Source organism: Rhamphochromis sp. 'chilingali' (assembly GCF_963969265.1).
Source record: "Rhamphochromis sp. 'chilingali' genome assembly, chromosome: 18".
Classification (NCBI taxonomy): Eukaryota; Metazoa; Chordata; class Actinopteri; order Cichliformes; family Cichlidae; genus Rhamphochromis; species Rhamphochromis sp. 'chilingali'.
Window position 1 is genome coordinate 26,088,157 of NC_137945.1, and position 26,421 is coordinate 26,114,577.

A 26,421-nucleotide genomic window follows, 5' to 3' on the forward strand; every position below is an offset into this window, starting at 1 on the left:
TGAAACACACACTGTAAAAAAAATCCGTAAAAATACAGTACTATCTACAGTATAAACGTGAAGGAATTTTCCGTATTAGTCATTTACAGGTATTTTTCTGTATTTCTCAACTACTGCAATGCATTCTTTCAGGCTTCATCTGGATTTTGGACTCTGAAGTTGGAGAAACTGTCTTCAAATTTCTGTGGTAAGTATTAAAACTCATGTTTCCTTTTATCAAAATAATATTTTTCAAAAGACTCTGCGTTTTTATTTAGAAAGAATTGTTAATTTATTTGTTAACTGGTTTCGGCTGTCTCCAGACAAGTCAGGAATATTTTGCTGACTCATTTTTAAAAAAATAATTGTTATTTAGGTTTAACATGACTTAAGCTTTATTTTAGTTAATGTTAAAATAATTTTTACTGTGATACCACCAGTTTTGCCCTTCAGTGGCTGAACCAGTTTTCATAAATATTATAGTTAGCTGTCTGTGTCTCTCTGGGTATTACACAGCTGTGACTGCTAACTAGCTAATTAGCGAAAGTCAGCGATGTGGATAACTGGGGAAAGTGAGAACTTATGGTCCTAGAAATTATTCTAGGACTCTCATAAGTACTGTATCAATACCCATGTTTTACAGTTGGCTCTACTGTACACTTTAAAGGGTTTCGGGCAAAGTTACACTAACCCTAGTTTAACCCTCAGACCTTCCTGGCTGAAGCTAGCAAATGCTAATGTAGCATTAGCTTTTGCTGATGATACTTTAGCAGCACTCTGATTTGGGCTGCTAAAGTAAATACTTTTAGCTAGCTGACCAGCATAGATTATTTCGGTGGTTAACAGACTGTAGTGGTAATATTATTGAAAGTATAGTTTCACCTCACCACATGTCTATTTTGTAGCACATAGAAATGTTTAGTTAATATTTATAGACAGACACATTTTCCCTGTAACTGTGTTTTTACTCCAGCATTTGTTGAAAATGTAATTTATGAAATGTTGAGCAGCATTTCTAGTATGTGGAATACTTTTGTCACCCCACTGTGCAAATATGATTAAATACTAATAATTATTACTAAAAAAAATTCAATAATAAATCAATAATAACTATTTCTTGATTGAACTATAATGTAAGCGCAGTGCTGGTGTGCAGGGGCTTTATATGCCTTGTCTATATCAAGCTTTTAGCCAAATATAAGCAGAGATATTTGTATCTTTCTTAAAAATCCAGATCCTTACAGATTATTTGAGAAATGGTTCAACAGCTATCACTACTTGACTCTAAGTCCTGCAGTGGAAAAATATCCCTTATTTCACCTTTGATCACACACTTTGGTTTTCCAGTGCAGAGCAATGAAAGACTTCACCAAGTGAAAAAAAAGATGAAGATACAAGCTGGTAATGATCCAGAGCAGCTGGTCTCAGGAAATGAAGAAAAACCCTGACCACCTTCTCTACAAACACAAGGTGAGTTTAATGTTGTGGTTGATTTCGTTTTTCAAGGTACCGGTATGTATGTTACTTTAATTATAAACTGCTTTTGTTGCAACAGAATGGTGTTATGTGTATGCAACTACGTGAATTATAATCCTTTGTAGGGCTGTGTGATATGACCAAAATCTCACATCCCAATATAAGACATTTCTCTCCTGATAACGATATATATCACAAAATAGTGCATTTTCTGTAAATTCTGTGATTCTCGGGCAACTCGACTTATGTGAAGTGTTTTCAGTTGGGCGTCGTGTACCTGGAGTCGAGTGTTTTGACCGATGCATGAAACGATACATTTTTAGACATGAGTTTAAACGGCTGCCATTTTCTTTCTGAGTATTTATTTCACGGCGTGCTGCGAGGAAAAGCCTGTTCTAACGTTTGAGTCTAAGGATTATTTTGAGCATTTTCATTAATGAAGTGAATGTAATTCAGTAATCAAAGGTGTTTGGCTATAACTGACTACATGTGTATACTGTATCATAAGTGGACAGACATGGATGTAAACCACACCTTAACCATTTGGCTGAGGCAAAACTACCACAAGGCAGTGATTCTAACTAAAAGGTACTATGGATATTATTACATGTGAACATATAGTTAAATATGACATTTTTTGTTTGTCGGGTGTCCTGTTTGAAGAAAACACTTGGTAGCCACTTGAATGAATGTAAATAAACAGATTTACATGAGGGCAACCTGATTTTAAGGAAATAAAAATGCTCAAATTTGAAAGCTTGTGAGTTATTTTGTTCATGTATCAGCTGTTTAGTAGTTTTATGACAAGATGGATGCTGTCATTATATTTTAGTATAGTTTTAGAGTTGAGGAGAATAAAAGAATATTTAACATTAATTGTACCAATGTTGTTGTGTACGAAGCACAAATTAATTTAAGTTTTAATTTATGAATTTTTGAGTACATGGTGTACTAGGTTGTAATTGCATAGAAATGTACGTTCAAGGATATAAAGAACTATATTTAATGAGTTACAGTGAAAAGAAGTGCTTGGAAATAGTAATATAAACAGAAATTTCAAATTTTCTATTTACGGAAAATATCAGTTAATGATACAGAAAATATACTGTGAATAAACGGAATCTTCCGTTTTATAGCTGAAGGAAATGTCCGTAAATAGTACAGAGAGTATACTGTAAATCTACAGAATTTTCCGTTTTATCGTTTACAGAAAAGTCCGTCAAACTTCCGTAAAAAAACAGAAAATGTACTGGCAGAAAATTACCAGGACATTTTCCGTTTTTCTACGGAATATTTTTTTACAGTGTGGTTTGGAGCTTAGGAGGCTTAATAACAACAGGCATGAATGAAGACAGATCAGAACAGCTGTTTGATCACAGCATCCAGTACCAACACAATCATCCACACTCAAGAGCCTGTTGGCTTCAGAGTCAGCAGCTGAATGTCTAAAATATCAAATGTCATTTTTGGTCCATCAGCTACAGCATGAACTGCTTAAAGTGAGAAGCAGCCTGAAGCCCGACAGATTCATCTTTCCAGACTGAAAATATCTCAGAGTGAACCGAGTGGTGCGTTTTCAGGGTGATCTCACAAAGTCAAATCCCTTTAATGATGTTCTGTCCTGTCTTCCTCTATCAAAAGCACACAAACACTATAAAACATTGTTTCGGTGCTTTGGGGTTTTGTTTTCTACACAGAGGTATAGCACGACTAGACCCTAAAGGCAGGCTGCTCACCTACAACCAGCTCACGAACATCTTTCCAATGGAGCTCGCTGCCTTTCTCGTGGATGAGGGTCACTGTGATCCTCCGCTGGATCCCCTGCAGCAAACATAACAGGAGCTCAGGATCACAGTGAGCACAGCTAGAGCAACATTACGCTTTAAAAGAAGATATTCAACTGTGTACAAAGGAAGCAGTTACCACTGTGTGAGTAATAAGGAAACAACATGTGCACCAATCCTGTACCTGGTGCAGCAGGTAGGTACCATGACAGGGCAGGCCTCCACTGTGATCCACGATGGCTGGGATGTACCTGTGCATGGAGGGAGGAGGTGACACAACATCCCAACTTATAATATTCTTCCTGGAGATCATTTTTATGGTTCCTTTAAAGCTTGTGCGTGAATATAACACTCCAGGTGGATACTCACTCTCCAGTGGGCTCCAGCTCGCTGATCTCAAACCAGACCAGCAGGTCGTACTTGCTGACACACTGACCCAGGTTGGATTTGGTGATGGTGTTCAACTTGGAGGCTGCAACTGGCACACACACACACACACGCACACACACACACGCACACGCACACACGCACACACACACACACACTCAACGTTAACAAGTGGGAATTTTTCTGGATTTAAGAGAAGGTGAATAAAAGTGAGCAGTATTTACTACATGCTTTGGGTGACTAAATGGAGGATGGATAGGTGACATGAAAACACTACTGACCCTTTATACTGAGCCAATAGCTCACACACTTCTATTAAATCTGTCTAAAGAGCCAGTAATCACAGAGGATAGATACTGGAAGAAAACTGAAATGTTAGGAGGAACTAAATCACACATTACAACACCAGTGGCAGCACCCTGCTGTCTCACACATCGGGATCACGGTCCTGTTGAAGCGGGATAATTGCTAAAGCTCACAGTTGCATTCCTCTATACTCAATATGATGGAAAAAAACTATTTTAACAAACAATTAAAAAATGAACAAGTAAAAGATCTACTATAGCCAAAAGAAGACCATTTACAGACTATAGCCCTGTGAACAAGTATTTGCCTCCTTTCTCATTTCCTATCTTATTCCATATTTGTCACACTTACACCTTTCACATCAATACATTTATAACATTAGACAACAATGTCTAATATTCAACGGCAGTTTTCAAGGGCAAAACGCTATCCAAACATACTTGGTCCTATATGAAAAAGTAATCACACAGAAAACCTGATACCTTGTGTGTCACCTCTGACACCAACAGCTGCAGCAAGCGTTTGGTGCTAGAGGTCACATTTGGACTCTGGACCTCTGTGGAGTGTGCACATGATCTCATTACTGTCTAAAAATCCAAGGAGTGCTGAATCATTGAAAAATACACAGTAACAGGTGTGTAGCATCGCTAACTAGGTAGCAACAAGCCTCTAATTGGATAATCCAAATTGTCACTAGGTGTGAATGTGCAAATGAATGTGAGTGCGAATGGTTGTCTGTCCCTATGTGTTAGCCCTGCGATAGACTGGCGACCTGTCCAGGGTGTACCCTGCCTCTTGCCCTATGACAGCTGGGATAGGCTCCAGTGACCCCCGCGACCCTGAAAAGGATAAGCGGAAGCGAATGGATGGATGGAATTTTTCTTCCTTTATGCTTACAGCCACGCTCTTGACACAATCAGGACAAAATGCCATGGCGACTGTCCCTTGGTGACCTTCTTGGTTACTTCATTGCAGATGTTTTTCTATATTGCATAACTACTTTGGAATGATGCATCAAAAATAAATAAATAAATGAATACATGCCAAAAAAAGAAACATTTGTTTTAATGTGGGGTTTGAAAAAGCCCACCTTTTGAATTATAAGCCGTGAAAAATGACAGACTTTTTCTCATTATTTGGTAAGGATTAAGACGCACAAAGAACCAGTAATTCTTGCCCTTCAGCAGTCACAGAGGTTTAAACCATGCTGGTGAAATTAGTGCCATTATCTGACAGGGAGAGGAGCTGCAATATTTTCTATATGGCTCCAAGAGTGATAAAATGCCTCACAGCGATGTTCATAAATGTCAGTCATGCCCTGGCAGAGAACTCCACTGCTGAATTAATATTATATGTCATGTGTTATTTTGCCGGGTTGTTTCCTCCCGTTGCCATGTAAACACAAAATAGTGTATATATATGAATATTTTCAAAAAATGCTCTGTGAGTTCCACATCATAACAGTTATTTACTGAGCAGCTCAGTTAGAACTTGCCACTCACACACTGAGCAGCACTCACTAACTTTCTATTTCTAAACAATTTGTTCACTTTTTATCTCAGGCATGTCTGAAAAGACATCAAATAACTTTTTCCATCGCTTTAAAGATTTGATTCAGAGAAAGCGCACAGGTGGAGATGTAAGTAACTAAACATACTCATTCTTGACTTCTCTGCTGATCAAATGTAAATGTTTCTGAGAGATGTGTTATATTTTGCTGCTTTGCACAGTGTAATTTTTGTGTAAGTCACTGTAGACAGAGCAACTGTCAGCGCTTCACCACAGAGTCCAGGATCCTGGACTTTCACAAAGCTCAGAGCAGTAAGACAAATGTGTTCTTTCAACAGGCAGACACATTGCATATCGCACAGAGACCCAGAGATTATGCTGTGCAACTCCCACCTTTACCTGAGCAATGCGCAGGCTCTCCACAGAGAGTCCAGAGAAGCTGGAACTGTTTGGATGACCCCTTTTGGAATCAGGAGGACCCTGAAAGAAGTCTGAGTAGCCTCAGCTCTGCAGACACACACACACCAAGTGATCTGAGGGCCATTCCTTTCATTGTTAGTCCTGTTGAGATGACACCGCTCACTCCAGTTCCTCCACCTCCTCGAGCAGCTTGTCCATCGCAATTGCGGTTCAAAGGTGATGCTTTTCTTTAGTGGTTACACCTGCTGTTAATCAGTTAGTTTAGATTTTAAAATTTGACACTGTAGATTATCTATTTTAATGCTAAATTACACATTCTTGCTGTCCATTCATTTTATATGCTTTTTTGAAGAAAAAAAAATCAGGAAGAAAAATGTTTATTGTTGTTTTTGTAAGATGTCAATTTGTAGTTATTTAGTTATTTTTTGTCTAAACAGACACGAAGTTCATTCGTGGAATAAGAGTCTTGACAGCAAAAGACAAATTTGGGCCTATTTTGACTCCAAAACCTCCAACAGTTCCCATACCGCAAAAACGAGGACCTCGGCCTGGGACGCTGCTGCCCCGTGCAAAAGTCGTCCCTATAGACAGTAAGTGGTTTTCCTCAGTAACTGTAGAAGATGCTGAATAATCAAACTTTAAATTAAGAGATTTTTTAAAAAGATTTTAATGAACAATTAATCACTGCATCATGCTTCGAATTAGAAGAAATGACAGTTTCTTTTTACTAACCTCGTTGATTATCAGACAAGAAAGCAGACAGTCAGTGCAGTCAGAATAATCCAAGAGAGAGCAGGGTCAAACTCCCGCCTGTAGCTACACCTGTAGAGAGCCTGTCCCACAGCTTTAGTCTGCTGTCTTCATTAGAACTTTAAAATGAATACTAGATCTACTTCTACTGAATGGAGAAAAGGTTCCTGAGAAGAGATTTAATTTTCAGTATGTAAGAAATTTGAGGCGTTTCTGAAGGTACTGTACCATGTTAGAGCATCTTAACATAGAGTCCTTGAATACTAGGCAGTTGTAGAGGATGAGTTACTCTACTTTAAATGACTCCCACCCCTTATTGGAGGATTTCAGCTTCTTCCTGTGGGACAGAGGTTTGCAGACCCTAAATGCAGGCGAAGCTTGAAGAAACAGCTTTGTCCAAGCTGCTATTTTGTTGTCGTTGTAACAAATGACACATGTTTTTTTTCTATATTTTTTAAAAACTGTATTTATTTATTTACTGTACTTATTTCTCTATTTATGACAGTGCTTTTATCTCCTTTTTGCTGTTTTATATGAATTTATCAGTATAGTGTTGTCTAGTTTTAGAAGCTGTGATTAGGACGTCTATTTAAATTTGTTGATTAAAGATCATAATTAGAGATCATAACCTGCCTTTGATTTAGACATGTCTGATATTTTTGTAAACACAAAATAGTGTATATATATGAATATTTTTCAAAAAATGCTCTGTGAGTTCCACATCATAACAGTTATTTACTGAGCAGCTCAGTTAGAACTTGCCACTCACACACTGAGCAGCACTCACTAACTTTCTATTTCTAAACAATTTGTTCACTTTTTATCTCAGGCATGTCTGAAAAGACATCAGATAACTTTTTCCATCGCTTTGAAGATGTGATTCAGAGAAAGCGCACAGGTGGAGATGTAAGTAACTAAACATACTCATTCTTGACTTCTCTGCTGATCAAATGTAAATGTTTCTGAGAGATGTGTTATATTTTGCTGCTTTGCACAGTGTAATTTTTGTGTAAGTCACTGTAGACAGAGCAACTGTCAGCGCTTCACCACAGAGTCCAGGATCCTGGACTTTCACAAAGCTCAGAGCAGTAAGACAAATGTGTTCTTTCAACAGGCAGACACATTGCATATCGCACAGAGACCCAGAGATTATGCTGTGCAACTCCCACCTTTACCTGAGCAATGCGCAGGCTCTCCAGAGATAGTCCAGGGAAGCTGGAACTGTTTGGATGACCCCTTTTGGAATCAGGAGGACCCTGAAAGAAGTCTGAGTAGCCTCAGCTCTGCAGACACACACACACCAAGTGATCTGAGGGCCATTCCTTTCATTGTTAGTCCTGTTGAGATGACACCGCTCACTCCAGTTCCTCCACCTCCTCGAGCAGCTTGTCCATCGCAATTGCCTGTTTTCTCTGCTAAACATTCAGGAGCAGGTCGGTTCAAAGGTGATGCTTTTCTTTAGTGGTTACACCTGCTGTTAATCAGTTCGTTTAGATTTTAAAATTTGACACTGTAGATTATCTATTTTAATGCTAAATTACACATTCTTGCTGTCCATTCATTTTATATGCTTTTTTGAAGAAAAAAAAAATCAGGAAGAAAAATGTTTATTGTTGTTTTTGTAAGATGTCAATTTGTAGTTATTTAGTTATTTTTTTGTCTAAACAGACACGAAGGTCATTCGTGGAATAAGAGTCTTGACAGCAAAAGACAAATTTGGGCCTATTTTGGAAAAACTGCAGCATTTCCAGGATGGGATTGTAACCTCACCTGGACACACAGTACCAACCAAAACATTTACTGCAGTAAAGCCTTTGACTCCAAAACCTCCAACAGTTCCCATACCGCAAAAACGAGGACCTCGGCCTGGGACGCTGCTGCGCCGTGCAAAAGTCGTCCCTATAGACGGTAAGTGGTTTTCCTCAGTAACTGTAGAAGATGCTGAATAATCAAACTTTAAATTAAGAGATTTTTTAAAAAGATTTTAATGAACAATTAATCACTGCATCATGCTTCGAATTAGAAGAAATGAAAGTTTCTTTTTACTAACCTCGTTGATTATCAGACAAGAAAGCAGACAGTCAGTGCAGTCAGAATAATCCAAGAGAGAGCAGGGTCAAACTCCCGCCTGTAGCTACACCTGTAGAGAGCCTGTCCCACAGCTTTAGTCTGCTGTCTTCAGACGACTGGTAAGAAACGTAGTAAGGAGACATTAAATACTGCACAGAAACAGTGCTGCATAATGTGGCTGTGTTATTTGTGGTGTTCCTGAAGTCGTGTTCAATGTTGTGTTGTGTAAATACAGGATTAAGAAAAGACACGGCTTGCAAACTATTCAGTCTCTGGCAAAGCACCACTCGGACATCCTGAAGACTAAACTACATGAAGTGTGTCTGGTCCTCATTGAGGAGGTATTGCACACTTTATGTTTCTTATATGCGTTTCATGCAGCTAGTTTCCCTTCAAGTGCATACTACAGCCTCAACTGATGATTTTCACTCACATTTTAGGTGAAAAACCAACGCTCAGCAATAGCCTTTGAGGCCATACATGCCATCAATGAGCTCTACATTCAGCTCCAGAGAACAATGGACCCAGAAGTTGAAACAACAGGCCGAGCTCTATTGCTGAAGCTTGCAATGACCAACAACAACTTTCTACATCAGGAGGTCAATCTGGCGCTTGATGCCATGGTGGAAAATTGCAGCCATGGACGGATTCTGAGCGCTCTGTTTAACACAGGACTGACGTAAGAGGAGAGAAGAAGCTGTAGTGATTTTATTAGAAGACATGAAAGAGAGATCATGTTCACTGAGTTGTGTGTCTAATATTGTCCTTGCTCAGCCATCGCTGTGTTGCAGTGAGGAATAGCACGGCTCAACACCTGCACCAGCTGGCTGACAAACTTGGAGCAGCCGTCACCCTGAAAACAGGAACCTTCACTGAAAGATTTCTAATTGCTGCCTCTAGAATGGCAGGGGATGCTGCACCTGAAGCCAGGTGGGTACTTTTAAATGGGTTTGAAGTGCATTAATGTTTTATTTTCTGTGAGTTTACACAATTAATGAAAATTAATGACAACTGTAATCTTCCACAGGTACCATGGGCGAACAATCATTGAGAAACTGACCCTTCACAAGGACTTTATGAATTTGTGGGTGAAGATTGTCCCTGAAAAAGACAGGCGTCCTGTGGAGAAGAGCCTGAAAAAGACAGGCGTCCTGTGGAGCGCCTGAAATTCAAAAGACATCTGTCCAAAAGTAAGAAAACGTCACACTTCAAGACTGACTGATGGCTTGGACCACTGGAACTATCATCTTCATGTTTTTTCTCTTTCCTTTCTTTCCAGACTGCCGGGATTTCTTGGACGCGTGTTTAACCAAAGTCCCGGAGACGCGGCCGACGCTGGAGGAGCTACAGCATCACACTTGGCTGAGATAAGCCTATCACACACACACACAAACACACACAATTCAGACGTTATCATTTATGTGTGATGTATGAATTACCTTTCTTTTTTTCAGGAAATAATTTTTTTTAATTGGCCCACTTTAAATTTCAGTGTTTTGGAATTCCTGTAACCCCCCCCAGCCATCCCAGGAAAGGGGATCTCTCTTTGAATGGGCTTTCCCGAGGTTTCTTCCCGTCAGTCTGGCCCCCCCAGGGGAGTTTTTCCTCGTCTTCATAGAGAGCTTGGGCTGGCTCAGGAGCTCCATCAAAACTGTCTTTATTTAATTACTCTAATGTAATCATATACTTTAAAGTAATCAAATAAAAGACAGTAAAAATCTGAAGACTTGAAGTAAACTTCCATTAAAATAAAACTTGTTTAATTCATCTTTGCTGAGGATACTGTGTTATTACTATTTCAAGGATTATGTCAGAACACCGGATACTGGTACCCATCCCTACCCATCACTAGGGAACAGAACAAACCAGACATCAATTACAACAAAAATGACACTGACCCAGCCAGCATGACTCGTCTGCCTTAAGAAATGTTTAGCAATATTACAAATTGGGTGATATGCCTTAAAGTAGCTTCTCATGTGTTCAGCATTGACCTGTATGCATTTTCCCCTTCTCAACCTCATACCAGTGATACTGAGTGGGGTGAGGGAGGAGTAGCTGTCTCTCATTTTTATAGATCCCATACTGGCCCATCAGGCCATTGATGGCAGAACTAGCTTTTCTGTTCCACTACTGGCCATGACCATTGCCTTTGAACATTGACTTGGCGTGATTTTTTTCTTCCACATCCCAAATGGTCAGCACTCTGGGCGTGGCACACGAGTGGCTGATTTAAAATGAAGCAGGTCTCTCTCTGAGAGTCATTGTGAACATTCAGAATGCTAGATCACTTTCTACATGCTCATTTTATGAAGTATTTGAGAGATTCCTTATCTATACTCTGTTTAGGGATGGGTATCGTTTAGGTTTTATCCGATACCGGTACTTTTGAAACTGTGCGGGTGCTTAAATGGTGCTCTAACCGTTGCTTCCTTCTCTCACCCCAACCGGTCGCAGCAGATGGCCCCGCCCCTCCCTGAGCCTGGTTCTGCTGGAGGTTTCTTCCTGTTAAACAGGAGTTTTTCCTTCCCACTGTTGCCAAAGTGCTGCTCATAGGGGGTCATATGATTGTTGGGTTTTTCTCTGTATCTATGAAGCGCCTTGAGGCGACTTTTGTTGTGATTTGGTGCTATATAAATAAAATTGAATTGAATTGAATTGCTTAAAGAATGGAGAACACAAACTTTGTCCAAAAACCTCTTATGTTTTTATTTTTAGCAGTCTCTTTTTTCTGCAAAATGATAACCAAGTTAGCCTTTTCTTTTGATACAACATACCTACTTTGTTTGGAACCGGTGAATAATGGAAAACATGTTTAGCTGTTTGTTTTTTTTGTAAAAAGATAACGGTGTTAGCTTTTTCTGCAGCTACAGGGCATGTATGGTATCACTCTATCAAACAAGAAGACAGTCGCATGTAACTACGACGGTGTTTGCTAGTTCACCTTACATGCATTAATGTAATAACGTGGTTAGCCTACTCAACGTAAATTACACACGAACAACATTAAGCTCCTCACGCAGAGAAGAACGGTTGCTGCTGCATCATCATCCGTCTGCTACACTGGCAGGGCTAGGGGCCAGGACTCTCCTCTTCGGGTTTTTGGGGGATGTTGCTAACTCCAGGTCCAATAACAGGCAACCCACCCGCAGCAGATGTGCTCGGTGTGAAGTCTCGCAGCAAGCTATCAAATACGGCGCATTTCTCTGCTTTTAAAAAAACGCTATAGCGTTGCCAGGTGTTTCATTGGATTCGAGGTGTTACTTCCTTTGCACAGTATCACAGTATCACCTTAAAGCACTTGTTGCTGCTGAGTTTGCATATTTTGCTGTGAAGTACAGCCAGACTTTTGACCGCTTTGCCTTGGACATTTAATCTGTAGCTCTGCTCTCAAAGAACATACGTACCTGGACCCGCCTACTATCCTCGGAAACGTAAAATGATTGGCTAGAATCCAAAGTGTATGACATCTCAAGAAAAAAAAAAGCCACCCGTATCCGGTATACCCGCACCCAATGTTCCCTCTAATTTTTCATGTGTCTGAGCGAACACAGAAACTCCCTGAGCGATCCCTTGGACCACTGTGAGCAACAGCAGACGTGTGCACTGTGGTGACGCCAGCATTGAATCCATGCAAGTTACATGGTTTATTAAAATAATAAAATTACAGCATTTACATTTATGTTAGACTACTTTTAATTAACTATTTTAGCCCACTTACAATGAAAATTTAAAAAAACAAAACAAAAAAATCTTGTTCATGACCTGTGTAGCATGTTAACACTATTGGAAGTAAAAATAACTTGAACTCCAATTTTGAAAACACAAGTTTCTTTTGTTTTTTTTTCATAAAGCTCTGACTTGTATTATGAGTCTGTGGTCTGGGAGAGAGTCTGTAACTCTGTCTGCAAAATACAGTAAATAATGACCAATGTTGGGTAATTAATTATATAGTTACTTCTTCAAAAAAGTAACTGAGTTATGCAAACAACAAAGTTTTTTGCAGCTGTTTACCTAAAAATGCAGCCAAGGCGTTTTTTTAAATAAACATTTTAAATTATTTAGAGAACAATCATCAAATTGCATCAAATCTGATGCCACACAAATTATTTGTGCCACTCCAAAAATAATTTCTGTCAACTATGAGATGAAGGAGAACAACAGCCTGATACCTGCAGGCCTGACAGCAGCAGATGTGTCACTGCTGTAACACCTGTAACACTCAGCAGTCGCCTCATTGTTCTGACACACACTAAACGTCGCCACGCCGCTTTGCTCGCTAAAACACCGGTGTCGGCACATAAGGACGCTGTCAGAGCCTGTCAACGACATTGATTAGCTGCGTATATACGAATGTGAATCGCATTACTGGCTGGATCCCATACGGGAGCAGCCAGTCACTGACTAACACTGCAAAACAGACTTGTTAAAGTATTGATTTTAATTTCAATTCAGATTAGATTTTTTTTTTTGTGCGCAACGCAGATTTTCTGTGCGCAGAGACCGTGCCAGCAGTGCGCAATTGTGCACACACACAGCTTCGAGGGAACATTGCCGGTACCCATTCCTAACTCTGTTCCACATGTGTTATGTTTCCTTCAGGATTAGCTAAATAAGAGAGGATTATTTTCCATTTATTAAACTGCATTTAGCTACTCTTTCGTATCACATTTACTTTGGGAATGCACCAATTGGTCCACATCCTGTTTATGCAGGGCCCACTTTTAAACGGTAAATTGCTGAAAATGTAGCCATATATAGCGCTTTTCTGTGTCTTGCACTCCTTTGCATAGATTGAAGCATCTGTGTGTTCCTGTTTTGTTGAGTGTATCTGTCTGTGTGGCTGTTGAAGGCTACTGAGAGTGTGACCTTCACAGTTCACCAGAGGACCATCTATTACATTTGTTAGGTTATGCGTTTTTGATATTATTGCATCCTCACTGGCACACTCAGTCCTTAGTGTGGGCTTACCCTGCTCCATACCTTGTTAAGGATAAAGAACTTACAACCTGGAAGTAGATTATATCTCCCATAGTGAGATACAGAGAATGGTTGCTTACCAGGGTAACTCTGGTTTTCTGAAACCCAGGTGATGTTTGGTTTTCACCTCCAAACAATCGCAGTCAGAGATCAGGTGAAAGAGGAAAGAGCAGAGAGCGTCAAAATAAAAGGGAAATTATGGGAGCAAAGACCAGAGTTTAACAATTGTTCATCACTAAATACAGTACAGATATTTTAATAAGGAGAGGTTATTTGAAAGAATGAAATTGATTTACTGATGAACAGAATTTAAACAGGTGATTTGCCGTTAGACTCAGATGGCCTATCTCAGCGGAACAGAACCCCGTCTGTGAAAAGGATTAGAGCAGGAGCCCCGAGAGCCTGGAAGCTGGTGGTGGAATGGTTGAATGGAGCATGAGTGATGAGATGAGGCGTGTACAAGGAAGAATAACCGAGGACACAGCATGAATGCTGATTGGCCTGGAGAAGGTGATTGGACTAGACCACTTCAGGAACGCCTTTAGCCACACCTCACCAGGTGTAGACAATCGGCAGTTAAACCTAGGCAACACCTGAAGACAACTGCATTTCCACTGTAAGGAGTGTAAGGGTTGCAATGGGCTGTAACAAAGGACAAGCACAGATGAGTCCACTATCATAGACTGGAACATCATTCATAACTTTTTATGTTATAAAGGGGGTGGCAGTAGAGCTTCTGTGATTGGTCACATCAGAGAGTGCTTGGTTATCAGAGAGTTACCATAGTAACCAAAGGTTTTAAAGATTGCAATATAGCTATTGTTGTCCAGAGGGGCCGATGGTGCGATATGGCAGCCTCGCTTCTGTCAGTCTGCCCCAGGGCAGCTGTGGCTACAACTGTAGCTGCCTCCACCAGTGTGTGAATGTGAGAGTGAATGAATAGTGGCATTGTAAAGCGCTTTGGGTGCCTTGGAAAGCGCTATATAAATCCAATCCATTATTATTATTATTATTATTATTATTATTATTATCAAATCAACAAAATATTAAAGAATCATTAAATATGTGGAATAGTTCATTCTTTCCTTTTTTCATCAGTGGTTTACACACTGGCTTGCAGGCAAAATGTCACTGGTTCGATTGCAACCGGAGATACAAATCAGGGTTGTGCCTGGAAGGGCATCTGGTATAAAACTCTGCCGTATCAAAAGATGCTGAGCTATCAGGTGTGGTGACCCCTTGTGACAAGGGAGCAACTGAAAGTGAAACACTGTTTTGCTTTGTCTTTGTGTAAAGTGTCCTTGAGTGTTTTGAAAGGCGCTTAATAAAATGTATTATTATTATTATTATTATTAATGTTTTGTATAGAATCATAACAAAATGTGAAAAGTTCAAAAGACTATGCGGCTGTTTAGCTGTGCCTGTCCGTCTGCCATCAGCTGAGAGAGATGCCGGTCAACTCTCTGGAGAAGCCGTGGACGGTAGACCCCTCTGAGGTGGCAGAGCGGCGGGATCTTAGGGACAGTCGCCTGGTGTTCAGCATCGATCCACGCGGCTGTGAAGATGTAGACGACACGCTGTCTGTACACAAGCTCCCCAACAGAAGGCTGGAGCTGGGAGTTCACATTGCTGATGTCACTCACTTTGTCAAAGAGGGTTCGCTCACAGACTTGGAGGCACGTTCAAGGTGAGGAACTGGTTGGAGTGGTTGGGTAGAGTAGGTGGGATATAAAAGGATAAAAGAAAATTACAGCATCTTGCATAAGTGTTCAGAGGAACTTTCAGAAGTACAAAGAGGCAAGAAAGTTGTTGCCTGAATTAATGTTGCATCAGCAGCATGCCTTGTAGCGCAATTATAAATAACACAGAGGGCCACCTTAAATAAGGCTCGTGTCTGATGTGAAGCATTAAGCCTTAAATGTCTATCATTTAATCACATGTAGAAGGACTTCACAGGGTCCATGATGGCTTTGAAAGTATCACTGGCACCAGGAATTGAACCAATGGTCAGCACATTGTTGGTTCAATCCCTGATGCCTTCGGGCTTCATGTTAAAGTCACCTTGCACAAAATACTTAACCCCCAAATTTCCCTGGATGCATCCGTTAGTGTGAGTGTGCATGTGAGAGAAAATGCTTAAAGGTATAGACTAACGCGCTGTATGAATATGTGTGCGAATGGACGAATGCTGGTCGTGCTAAAAGGTGGTTGGGGTTCTCACAGTAGAGAACTGCTACACACAGAACACAGTGGTCCATGTTGTTACGAAGAACTTGTGCTCATTTTGAGTACGATGCCATTAACAGGACAGGGGAATGTTTCCGCTGTGGGAAAGCCTGAGTGGTTTTCACTGTGGCCTTCATAAACATATATTACTACGGGACATGGCAGCCATACTTGTACACAACATTCAACCAGAAGGTCATGCAGCAAAAAAAGGAAAAATGAGTCCGCTTCCAACTAAATTAGTTTTATTCTACTGAGTGGTAGAAGTAAAGAACAGTGTGTCACACATCATTTGTTTTCAGATCCCCTTTGTACAGTTACGGGTGTCAGGAAAACACCGGAGGTCACATGATGGCATGTGACCTTGAGTACCTGATGTTAATGGTTTGTCTATAATTGGCTTTCAGTGCATCTTATTAATAAAGAGGATGATGATACAAGACAGTTGAACCACAGTAATAGAACAAGAAGATATTCATCTGTGTTTATGTCCAGATATATGCACATGTTCTGATTTATTTATTTATTTTGTGCTGTATTGTACAAATGAATAAAACTGAGTTTAAAATATCTGCAGTAAATGAAGTGAAGGTCGGGGCTGCAAAAGTAATGCTTGCACTTGATCTCCACAAATTTTCCTTCCTGGGAACATGCAGCGATGACACCATGTGACAGGGAAGCAGCCCAAAAAAATTTGTGTCACAGCTGAACGGCCGACAAATCTGCAGCAAATGCATTCTGCTGTCATCTCGGTGTAATCTCGCTATAATCCAAAATCTCTACGGAATTCTTTCAGCACCTTGTTGAGTCTTGGAAGTGAAGAAAGGAGTGTTCAGAAGGCAGAAGTGTCTAACCCAGTGCTAATAAAATGTATCTGATAAAGTGTAGTCTGCAGATAAATTAGTAAGAAGGTCCATGAAGTGCATGTCGTTTTTTAAAGGCAGCAGCAGCAGCAGCAGCAGCATGTACAGAAGATGATTGAGAGCCGAGTGAGGAGAGAAACTCCGTGTAGACTGTTAACAACGTGCACTTATAAAATAATACTGAAATCTTACTATATATTTTTTATGTTGTGATTTTTAATGTAGTTTTGGTCCTCTGCTTTCTCTCTGACTTACTCTAAAATTCCATTTTACATTTCATAGCTGTCCACAAAGCAGCGTGCAGATCACCCACCTGTCCAGCTCGCCTCCACACTTTAAAGAAGTAAATTAAAATCTCATGATTGTGGTTTGAAGCCTTAAATTCTATTTCAGAAAATGGGGAATATTTATTAAATCATAAGAAAAACATTTTGCTTATTTATTTCATCCTTCCTGACTTATTAATAAACAGAAGGATGAAAATGACAAAGGTGGAACAAACTCTGAATATTTAGTACTTATTTTCAAATTATGTCTCACTTTTGATTAGAAAGAAGATGATAAAGCTGCTGCTTTGATCTCATTGCCTTTTTATATTTATTATGTCACTTCTTAAGGGCTACAACCTACTACCTGGCAGACCGCAGGTACGACATGCTGCCTGCTATTCTCAGCGCAGACCTTTGCTCACTGCTGGGAGGTGCTGACAGGTTAGTAGACTTCCCATCACACGTTTCATTTTCATATGCTTAAAATGCATGCTAGTTGTGTAACTGACACTTTCAAATTCAGGTATGCAATGAGCGTGCTTTGGGAGCTTGACGCAGAATCCCTTGAAGTCCAAGAGGTCTGGTATGGTCGTACACTCATCCGCTCCTCCTATCAGCTCCACTACGAGCTGGCTCAGGCGCTCCTCAACGGAGAACAGGTTGAGGTAGCGGAACTGGCCAACCTGGGTCCTCAGGAAAAGGGTTCTAAGCTAGCTCAACTCACTGAGGCACTTGAGATGCTCACACATGTAGCCAGACATCTTCGGGCAAAGAGGGACAGAGGAGGAGCGCTGGAGCTGGAAGGAGTGGAGGTATGATTGGTTTCTTGTATCTTCATAGAGTATTTTGTGTGTTTTGGTAATGTGTGTACTTAACAGTAAGACTATATAAATAAAGACTGCAAACATTTAAGGTTCATGTTCTTAATTGAAAGCGTAAGCATGTTATAGCTGAGTGTCTAACCCTAACACATCGTCACTACTGACGTCTAACATACGACACAAAATGATTCAATGAATCTGAAGTGAATCAAACAAAGTAAACCGTGCACATAGCTTCAGTGGAGAGAAATCCATTCTGCACATTAAAAACTGGAACCACTATCTTTCTCGCACATTTCAGCTGCAGAAGATTCTCCCTTCTAAGCTTCTGTCTAAGTGAAAGTTTGACTTAACCTCTGTGTTTGGTCATTTTGTCAGATGACATCATGGTTAGAAAATTCAGTATCAGTCACCCCGAAACACTTCATACAGCCGAGGGGAGGAAATCAGGTCAAAAGACACCTGTGGAAAAGGGCCAGGGATTAATGATAACTAATGATTAAATGGAGATTGGTCTATAAACATGTAGTCAGTGATAATGATGACAAAGAGGTGATGATGATGTTCGGCGTCATCATGAGAATCCCCCAGCTGCCACGGTCTATTGCAGCATAACTAAGGGAGGATTCAGGGTCACCTGGTCCAGCCCTAACTATATGCTTTAGCAAAAAGGAAAGTTTGAAGCCTAATCTTAAAAGTAGAGATAGTGTCTGTCTCCTGAATCCAAACTGGAAGCTGGTTCCACAGAAGAGGGGCCTGAAAACTGAAGGCTCTGCCTCCCATTCTACTTTTAAATACTCTAGGAACAACAAGTAGGCCTGCAGAGCGAGAGCGAAGTGCTCTAATAGGGTGATATGGTACTACAAGGTCATTAAGATAAGATGGGGCCTGATTATTTAAGACCTTGTATGTGAGGAGCAGGATTTTGAATTCTGGATTTAACAGGAAGCCAATGAAGGGAATCTGCTCTCTCTTTCTAGTCCCTGTCAGGACTCTTGCTGCAGCATTTTGGATCAGCTGAAGGCTTTTCAGCGAGTTTTTTGGACATCCTGATAATAATGAATTACAGTCGTCCAGCCTGGAAGTAATAAATGCATGAACTAGTTTTTCAGCGTCACTCTGAGACAGGATATTTCTAACTTTAGAGATGTTGCACAAATGGAAGAACGCAGTCTTACATATTTGTTTAATATGTGCATTGAAGGACATGTCCTGGTCAAACATGACTCCAAGGTTCCTCACAGCGTTACTGGAGGCCAAGGTAATGCCATCCAGAGTAAGAATCTGCTTAGATACCATATTTCTAACATGTTCAGGACTCAGTACAATAACTGAATGAATTTAGACGCAGGAGTCTTCCAGGTCTTTATGTTTAGTTTGGTTTTTTGCTGTGTTATTTACAGAATTACAGATGGATACCATATATTTCTTTTCATCGATAATAAATTATAGTACGGTCTAATAGAGACGTTATTTTTAAAATCAGGCGTCTAAGCAGAACACGTTCCTCAGCAGAAAACATTTTATCAGAAAGTCATTTCAGTGAGAATATTGGAATAAAGAAACCAAGCACTCCACTGTGAAACCACTGACAGTTTTCACATTAGATCACAGCCATTTATCTACAGCGGCTGGTCGGCCATCTGTTAAAACCTCATATGGACAATTCCTGTTGTTCTATAAGATGCTCTCTAATAGGATGTCTTGGATTTATTTATTATTCAGTTATTGCATTCCTGTTATGGCTGTACGCACACAGAATATTGATATGAAGTAAAAATGATTCTCTCGGGTTGCTTCTGGGATAGTGGAAAAACCAATATATTTCTAAAAGTGTGTTTAATGATTGAGCTGCCACCCAAAAATCAAGTTCTTATCTTGACAAAGCTGGATTATTGACCGCTGGTGAAACATCTGTTGTCCTGAAGGATAAGGACAACAGATGTTTCATCTTGATCTATTATATAAAACGGCCAAAACTGTGTTCAAATCCAAACTTTCTGGCTTCTTTTGGTTCCTGCTGAAGTGCTTTGGGTCCCCTCAGTTCATCCTTAGTCTGAGAAAAGTTTTGTTCTCTCTTTAAGGCACATTTCCTTTGAGCTAACTTAAACTCTGATTGGCTGTCCACTATAAACAAAAAGCATGAACAGCAGATCGGTGGAGTTTCTGTGCCCATGAGCAGAGCTGTGTGCCTGTTAGGGATATGTGTTCTTACTGGTATGATAGAGAGCTGAACGTAGGAAAGACAGTAGACTGTTTTCAGGTTGAGATTCATTCACATTTGGTTCTCCGTGCAGCATTTGTTCCGGTGGAATGGTGCATGTTCAACTGAGTTAAAGTAAACTGTAGTAAAATGTGGCCCACTGATGCATTTTCATATTCTTTTTCATTGAAGTCACGTTAGAAGCATTTTCCCTTTTCAGGTGGGTGCCCAGCTGGATGAGGAGAGGAACATTACGGCCCTGGTCCCTCGTCAGCCCCTGGAGGTCCATGAGACCGTGGCAGAGTGCATGATTTACGCCAACCACTGGGTGGCCCGCAAGATCCAGGAAGCTTTCCCCAACCAGGCCCTTCTAAGGTGTCACCCACCACCACAACAGGAGCTATTCAACCAGCTGGTGGACACTGCAAAGGCCAAAGGTTTCACCATTGACACCAGGTAATGTTTTTGACTGTTCAGTATAGAAACTGAGGAAATGCATATTGTAGTCCAACGCACATCATGTTCAGACACACAAGTGTGTGAACCTGAAATGTTTGATAACACGGGGACACACTCAGGTGTCACATGAGCAGTCAGACAAGAAGAAGACATGTTCCTTCAGCTCAGGTTGAGGTTGAAGCCAAATATGCTTCCAAACCAAAGACTAGAACATATGATGAAGCATATCTTGCCTTTGGCTTCAGCTTCACAACAGCTGTCGTGGCAAGGTCGGTCTCCCCGACAGAATTAGTTTCCCCTGCGTCGGGAGCACACGCTGGGCTGTCCAAATCACGGACAAACAGGATCCCACATTCTTGATTTTCAGTTCACAAACACTTCTTATAACGACTAACTACTCCTGAAACTTTGGAGGTTTTAGCTCTTTACACAGTAAAGTTACAGGATAAATATAATTATCAGGCAAAATGTCCTTCGTTTGTTAAAATAATCCCGTCTGATACCACGAGAGGACAATAAATATTTCATTTTCTGTTGTAACCCTTAAACTGAATGGTAATGTAACGACACTCAGGTTTCACTTTTTTACAAAACTAAAACATCACTACTTCCACGTCTGACTGTTTGTAATGGAGGCGGCGTAACCTGGATCCACACTCCGTGCCCAGCGAACGCTCGCCACGCAGGGGGAACACATGCTGTCGGCGATGCCGACCTCGGCACAACGCTGATCCTGCCGCAGTTTGTTCCCCGGTTCAAATCCCGGACAAACAGGATCCCACAGCTGTTTATGCTTTTAAACCCGTTTTGCACAGAGAGCAGTGTTGAATATTCTCACACGGGAACAAAACAAACAACTCAAATAATTAAAGATGGTTTGTTTTTCTGTTTTTTAAAAGAGGCAGTGATTTATTTAATTACAACCTGTAATCTATTACAGTTAACTTTTATTTGTTTAACTGTTTACAAAAGGTCTGAGGATCTGAGGCGTGGAATGAACTGCAATGGAGTTTGAAAACAAAATATGAATGTGCGGTTGGAGGATTGTGGGGGGGGGGGGGGTTAAACCAACAGCAGAACCGGTCCCAGGACAAGAGACATGGTGATGCAAGTAGCTTTGTGTCACTGACTGCTGAGATGAGAGGCCTCACTCATCCCTGGTTTCTGGCTCTGTTCCTTCAGGTCCAACAAGGCTTTAGCTGCCTCACTGGACCGAGCTGTGGACCCACAGGACCCCTTGGTGAACAGGTTGTTCAGAATGATGGCCACCACTGCTATGTCACAGGCTCTGTACTTCTCCACTGGTGCTCATCCTCAAGACCAATACTACCATTATGGTACGATACCGCTGCACAGCTTTTATTGGCTGCACTAGAGTTTCAGTGTGACTGTGGGTCAGTCCATCCATCACACGTCTGCACACACTTGTCCAACGTCTGTTGCTTGTGAAGAATTATTCGACTGAGAACTAGAAAGAAGGCTAACGTGCTGATATTTGCTTCGTTGTCGTAGGTCTGGCTCTGGATCGCTACACACACTTTACCTCACCCATCCGTCGGTACGCAGACATTGTCGTGCACCGCCTTCTTACCGCAGCCCTGCACATGCAGAGGGGCGTTGTATCTGGTAAAGCACCAGCCAGTAACAAAGAAGTGGAGGAAATGGCTCACCATGTCAACAGCAAGAACAGGGTCAGGGGTGTTTTATTGTTTGTGTTTTTCAATGATTCACCTCTTACTCTATTAACAGAAGCTGTGCTGACGTCTGTGTTTCATTTGCAGGCAGCACAGGCAGCCCAAATGCGATCCACAGCACTGTTTCAGTGTCTGTTTTTCAGAGAACGAGACCCTCAGACAGACCCGTGCTGTGTGGCTGACGCTGTTGTCTACTCCATTCGAGACAACGGTGTCTTGGTGTTTATCCCAGAGTAAGAACCTTCAGTCCTGTGTTTTGTTCTGCAGTCTTCTTCTTTTCCTTTGTTTAATGGAGCTGTACAGCAGCTCACAGACGGCCAACCACTCGTGTATTTTTAATAGACGAATTCAAAGTTTATGACAATGAATGAATTTGTTGGAAGATGTAATTGCACGCTAATCAATGTATATTTAACAGTATACACGCTAGTTTTATTTTCTCTTAAAAAACCTCAAAATGAGTTTTAAATTGTATAAATTTACTAAACTAATTCCTTAAACATTTATTGTGAGCAGGGAAAATCGGCTAAAACCCCGAATCTTTTCTCTACCAGGCTTTAAATAAGTTAATTGCATTGCTGAAGTTGAGTCTGTGGGGAGGGACGGTGCTTTGGAGCCAGCCTTGTGTTTGTGGCACTTCTACGTTAGCTTAGCTAACCTCTGGAGGTTGCTGCTTGTTTATTGCAAGGAAAGTGTAATTTAATAACATCAGTGTTCTCCATGCTTGTGGTGTTACAGGGATATGCAATATTAACAGTTTATTAAAATGTAACCTGTGGTCATTTTGAGAAGGCTGTAGAATCCATGTAATGATTAAAATCACAGGGCGCAAAGCAGGTTGAGTAATATCACTGAGTAAGTAAGGCTGCCTCTGACCACAGCCATGTTGTTCACAGGTATGGTGTGAGGGGGCCTGTGTATCTGAAGAACAAAGAGGGCCTGGTGGTGGTAGCGGGACAGGACGGCAGCTGTGATTGGCAGGGTGGCACTGTGCGAAAATACCCGGACCGCATTACCACCACCTCCAGCTGTGGCACCTCCACCTTCAAACTGTTTGACCACATCACCGTAAGTCACAGAAAACGCTAATCAATCATTTTAGAAGGTTTCCAGCAATGCAGCGCCTAAAGGCGACGATTCCAAATATATATGCATGAGTGTATATGAATCACAGGTTCATACGACTACTGGATCTTTTGTGGTCCAACATTAAGAGACGTTTTATGATCTTGTTGTGATAAAGTGTTGTGTGGTTGCTGCTTTGTTAGCTAATCTCAAGGTAACAAAACGTCAGTAAGATGAATGAGACGAAAATGATTCCTGAAAATAAATCATTTAAAGTTATTCAGTTTATTGTTTTTAAATATTATATGAAAACAAAAACATAAGTGTGGGGGGGGGGGAGGCTCTCCTCCAAGACAAGAAATGTAATGCTTCCAGTTTGTGGCGTTTCTACACAAACCTTTTTGTAAAGGGAGATAAAAAATGACAGTGGGCGGTAATTGTTTTCACATAAACGCCTTTAAACGCTGCACGGTCGCACTCTCTCTCTCGCACTCGATAAATGATCCATTGTTGCTCTGCACACGTTTGTTACCACAAACGTCGCATGCACTTGTGTCATTGTCATGAGACACTCTTGCAAACAAACTCACGGTTTAGTAACACAGTAGAGCAGCGTGTTTACGGGACAGTAACAGTAATCTAATTACCTTTTTTGCAACAGTAATCCCTTACTTTACTCGTTACTTGAAAAAAGTAATCTAATTATGCGTTGCTGCCCATCACTGGCGTCAAGTTATATTAAGTTCAGGCATGTTACACACGATGATTGTGAGGAATAAGTGCATGTGATTTAAGCAAAAAGAGCAGGAAACATTACCCTAAGGTTAGCTAACAAAAAGAAACTGAAGTAACGGTGTGTTATTCTCACATCTTTGGCTTTAAGACATGAAAAAGTGACAGAGTACTGCTGCTTCCACTGTTATCAACATCTTTTCTTTCTTTCATGGACTTATCCTGGGGTCATAAATGTCAAAGGGCAAAGGCAATGCTAACAACATAGCTTACTGATGGATGACACATGTGGCCAAAACAAGATAGAAAGAAACATTAGCCCAAACACAAGTTGTCCACCACAGCATTGACTGCTGTCAAGCTATGATCATATCAAACAAAGAGATGATGATGATATTCAACAAACAAATCAACAAAACAACAACCTCACTGTGACACTTGACCGAGGTCACAGTGTTAATGAATGTTTTTCTCCCCCTCTGCTCCAGTCTCCACGTCGTGTGAATGTTAGAAAGCACAGTAAAGAAAGTTCGTGTACGGATGGATGAACGTTTGTTACATTGGATACGTGTGTGTAACATACGTATCCAATTTATCCTATTTATGAACAAAATTGTGGCACAGTCGGAAACTTCTCCACTCTACACCACTGTCTACTTAGCTGTGACGCTGCGCACAGTGCTGAGAGGACTGCTGTTATATATTACGTCACAAACCTTAAGTGGGCCTGTCTTTGCATAGCATTCCATTAGACTATTTTCAGTAGGTGCCATTACTGTGTAGTGATCGAACTGAGGAATACTGTGACTTACGTTCTCTGCTCTCTTCAGGTTCGTATTTCTGTCCACTCTTCAACTTGCCACGCTGACCGTCTAAACCTCGAGGTCATCAGCAACAAGCCTCACCACAGTGCCAAGTCCCAGCAGCCCAGCCCTCAGGGCCGCAGTCAGCTGGTCAAAGAGGTGGTGCGTCAGAATGAAGAGGCGCTGGCTCAGGAGAAGACAGCCCGGCGCCCCAAACTCTCCAAAGAGGAAAGAGAGTTTCGTCAGAGCAAAACTCCCAGTCTGTACTCTATTCTGGAAGAAATCAGAGAGTTGGCTCTGATGGATCTGGAAAGGGCTTCACGCCTCCCGGCAACAACAGCATAGAAACGCTGTAGCCCAGCTTTACCTCCAAGCAGACACTTGTGAGAACTGCACGCTGTGCGCTAACAGAACGGTGATCATTGAAGATCACTCGTGCTGAGTCATCCAGGTCATTCTTGTAGCTCCAGATTGTGTGTGGACAAACCACACGAGTGTGTGAAGTCACAGGAAAGCAAACACAATATTAAGTAAAAACATGTCCCGCCATCTTTTTAGAAACCAGAGTCAAACCGAATCAGTGGATACGTTTTGTAAAAGTTAGTTTTTAAAATCACATCAAGTTAAACTTAGTTGTAAGGAGGATAGGGAACGTGTTAATGCCAGTGAAGTGTCAGCAGTTACTTTGACAAGACCTAGTACTCACTGCAAATGTGGTTCAATCCTGCAGGAAACTAGTCAACTGCAGCAGGTTAAAGAAGTCTGGTAACAAAAGGCTTTTCTCTCAGCACCAGTGATCTCAATATCTCACTGGTGGGATCAATGTCTTGTGTAAATTAAATGTCTTGTGTTATAGAACCATTTTTGGTGAGTTCACACATATTGTACTACCTGTGACCACTTCATACAAAACCCAGCACGAGTATTGTTCTGGAGATGATAAAACGTCCACTCGTCCATTTTCTTCTGCACGTCCTGGAATCTGTCCCAGCTGTCATAGGGTGAGAGGCAGGATACGCCCTGGACAGGTCACCGGACTGATAAAACTTCATGTCACTCATTAGCAGACTTTAAAATAAACCCGTAGAGTAATGAAATACACCTGAGGTTGGTTGTGTTGGAAGTGATGTATAAAACTAGGATGTATTTATCTTATAGTTTGTATATCAAGAGCCTGTATAGAAGACACCAACACCAAGGACATTTTTATTGTTTGAACTGGTAAATAATCAGAAGCGTTTTTTGGTTTGTGGATTTTAAGATTGTTTTCTAGAACTACCAACAGAAATATGAACTGTACATAACTATTTCAATATGTGTGCAGTGGCCTGTAATTAAAAATGGTGTTTTCATTAGCGCAGATGGAGCCACTTCATCGTGTTGCGTTTCATGTCCCTGCAGTAGCTTAAGAAAGAACTGTTCATAATTGAACGAGCACTTAATGCTTGGAAGAGGGTGATGGTCAGTTGACAGCTCACATACTACACACACACAGAGGCCTTTTATAGAAACATGTTTGCAACCAAAATTCTGCCAATAGTGAAACTGGAGAAAGAAGATGCATCAGAGCAGGAACTGTGGATCAGTTCAAATATTTTTCTGTAACAGATACCAACACATGGTAA

The 26,421-nt window shown here is 41.0% G+C and overlaps 2 protein-coding genes across 2 annotated transcripts; both read left to right on the top strand.

Moving 5' to 3' along the window:
- The first annotated feature begins 8,876 nt into the window (after window positions 1-8,876).
- On the top strand, window positions 8,877-11,339 carry LOC308386015 (TOG array regulator of axonemal microtubules protein 2-like). The gene is made up of 4 exons (XM_080865290.1): window positions 8,877-9,022; window positions 9,122-9,360; window positions 9,456-9,611; window positions 9,709-11,339. Exons 2-4 carry the CDS (start codon window positions 9,200-9,202, stop codon window positions 9,845-9,847), a joined length of 456 nt encoding a protein of 151 aa, XP_080721416.1. The 5' UTR covers window positions 8,877-9,022; window positions 9,122-9,199; the 3' UTR covers window positions 9,848-11,339.
- A 3,740-nt stretch (window positions 11,340-15,079) lies between these two features.
- On the top strand, window positions 15,080-26,071 carry LOC308385973 (DIS3-like exonuclease 1). Its single transcript, XM_080865221.1, has 9 exons — window positions 15,080-15,348; window positions 17,368-17,460; window positions 17,543-17,831; window positions 20,264-20,499; window positions 21,685-21,839; window positions 22,015-22,193; window positions 22,284-22,429; window positions 23,093-23,264; window positions 24,824-26,071. The coding sequence occupies exons 1-9, from the start codon at window positions 15,110-15,112 to the stop codon at window positions 25,139-25,141; spliced, it is 1,827 nt and encodes a 608-aa protein (XP_080721347.1). The 5' UTR covers window positions 15,080-15,109; the 3' UTR covers window positions 25,142-26,071.
- The last annotated feature ends 350 nt before the right edge of the window (window positions 26,072-26,421 follow it).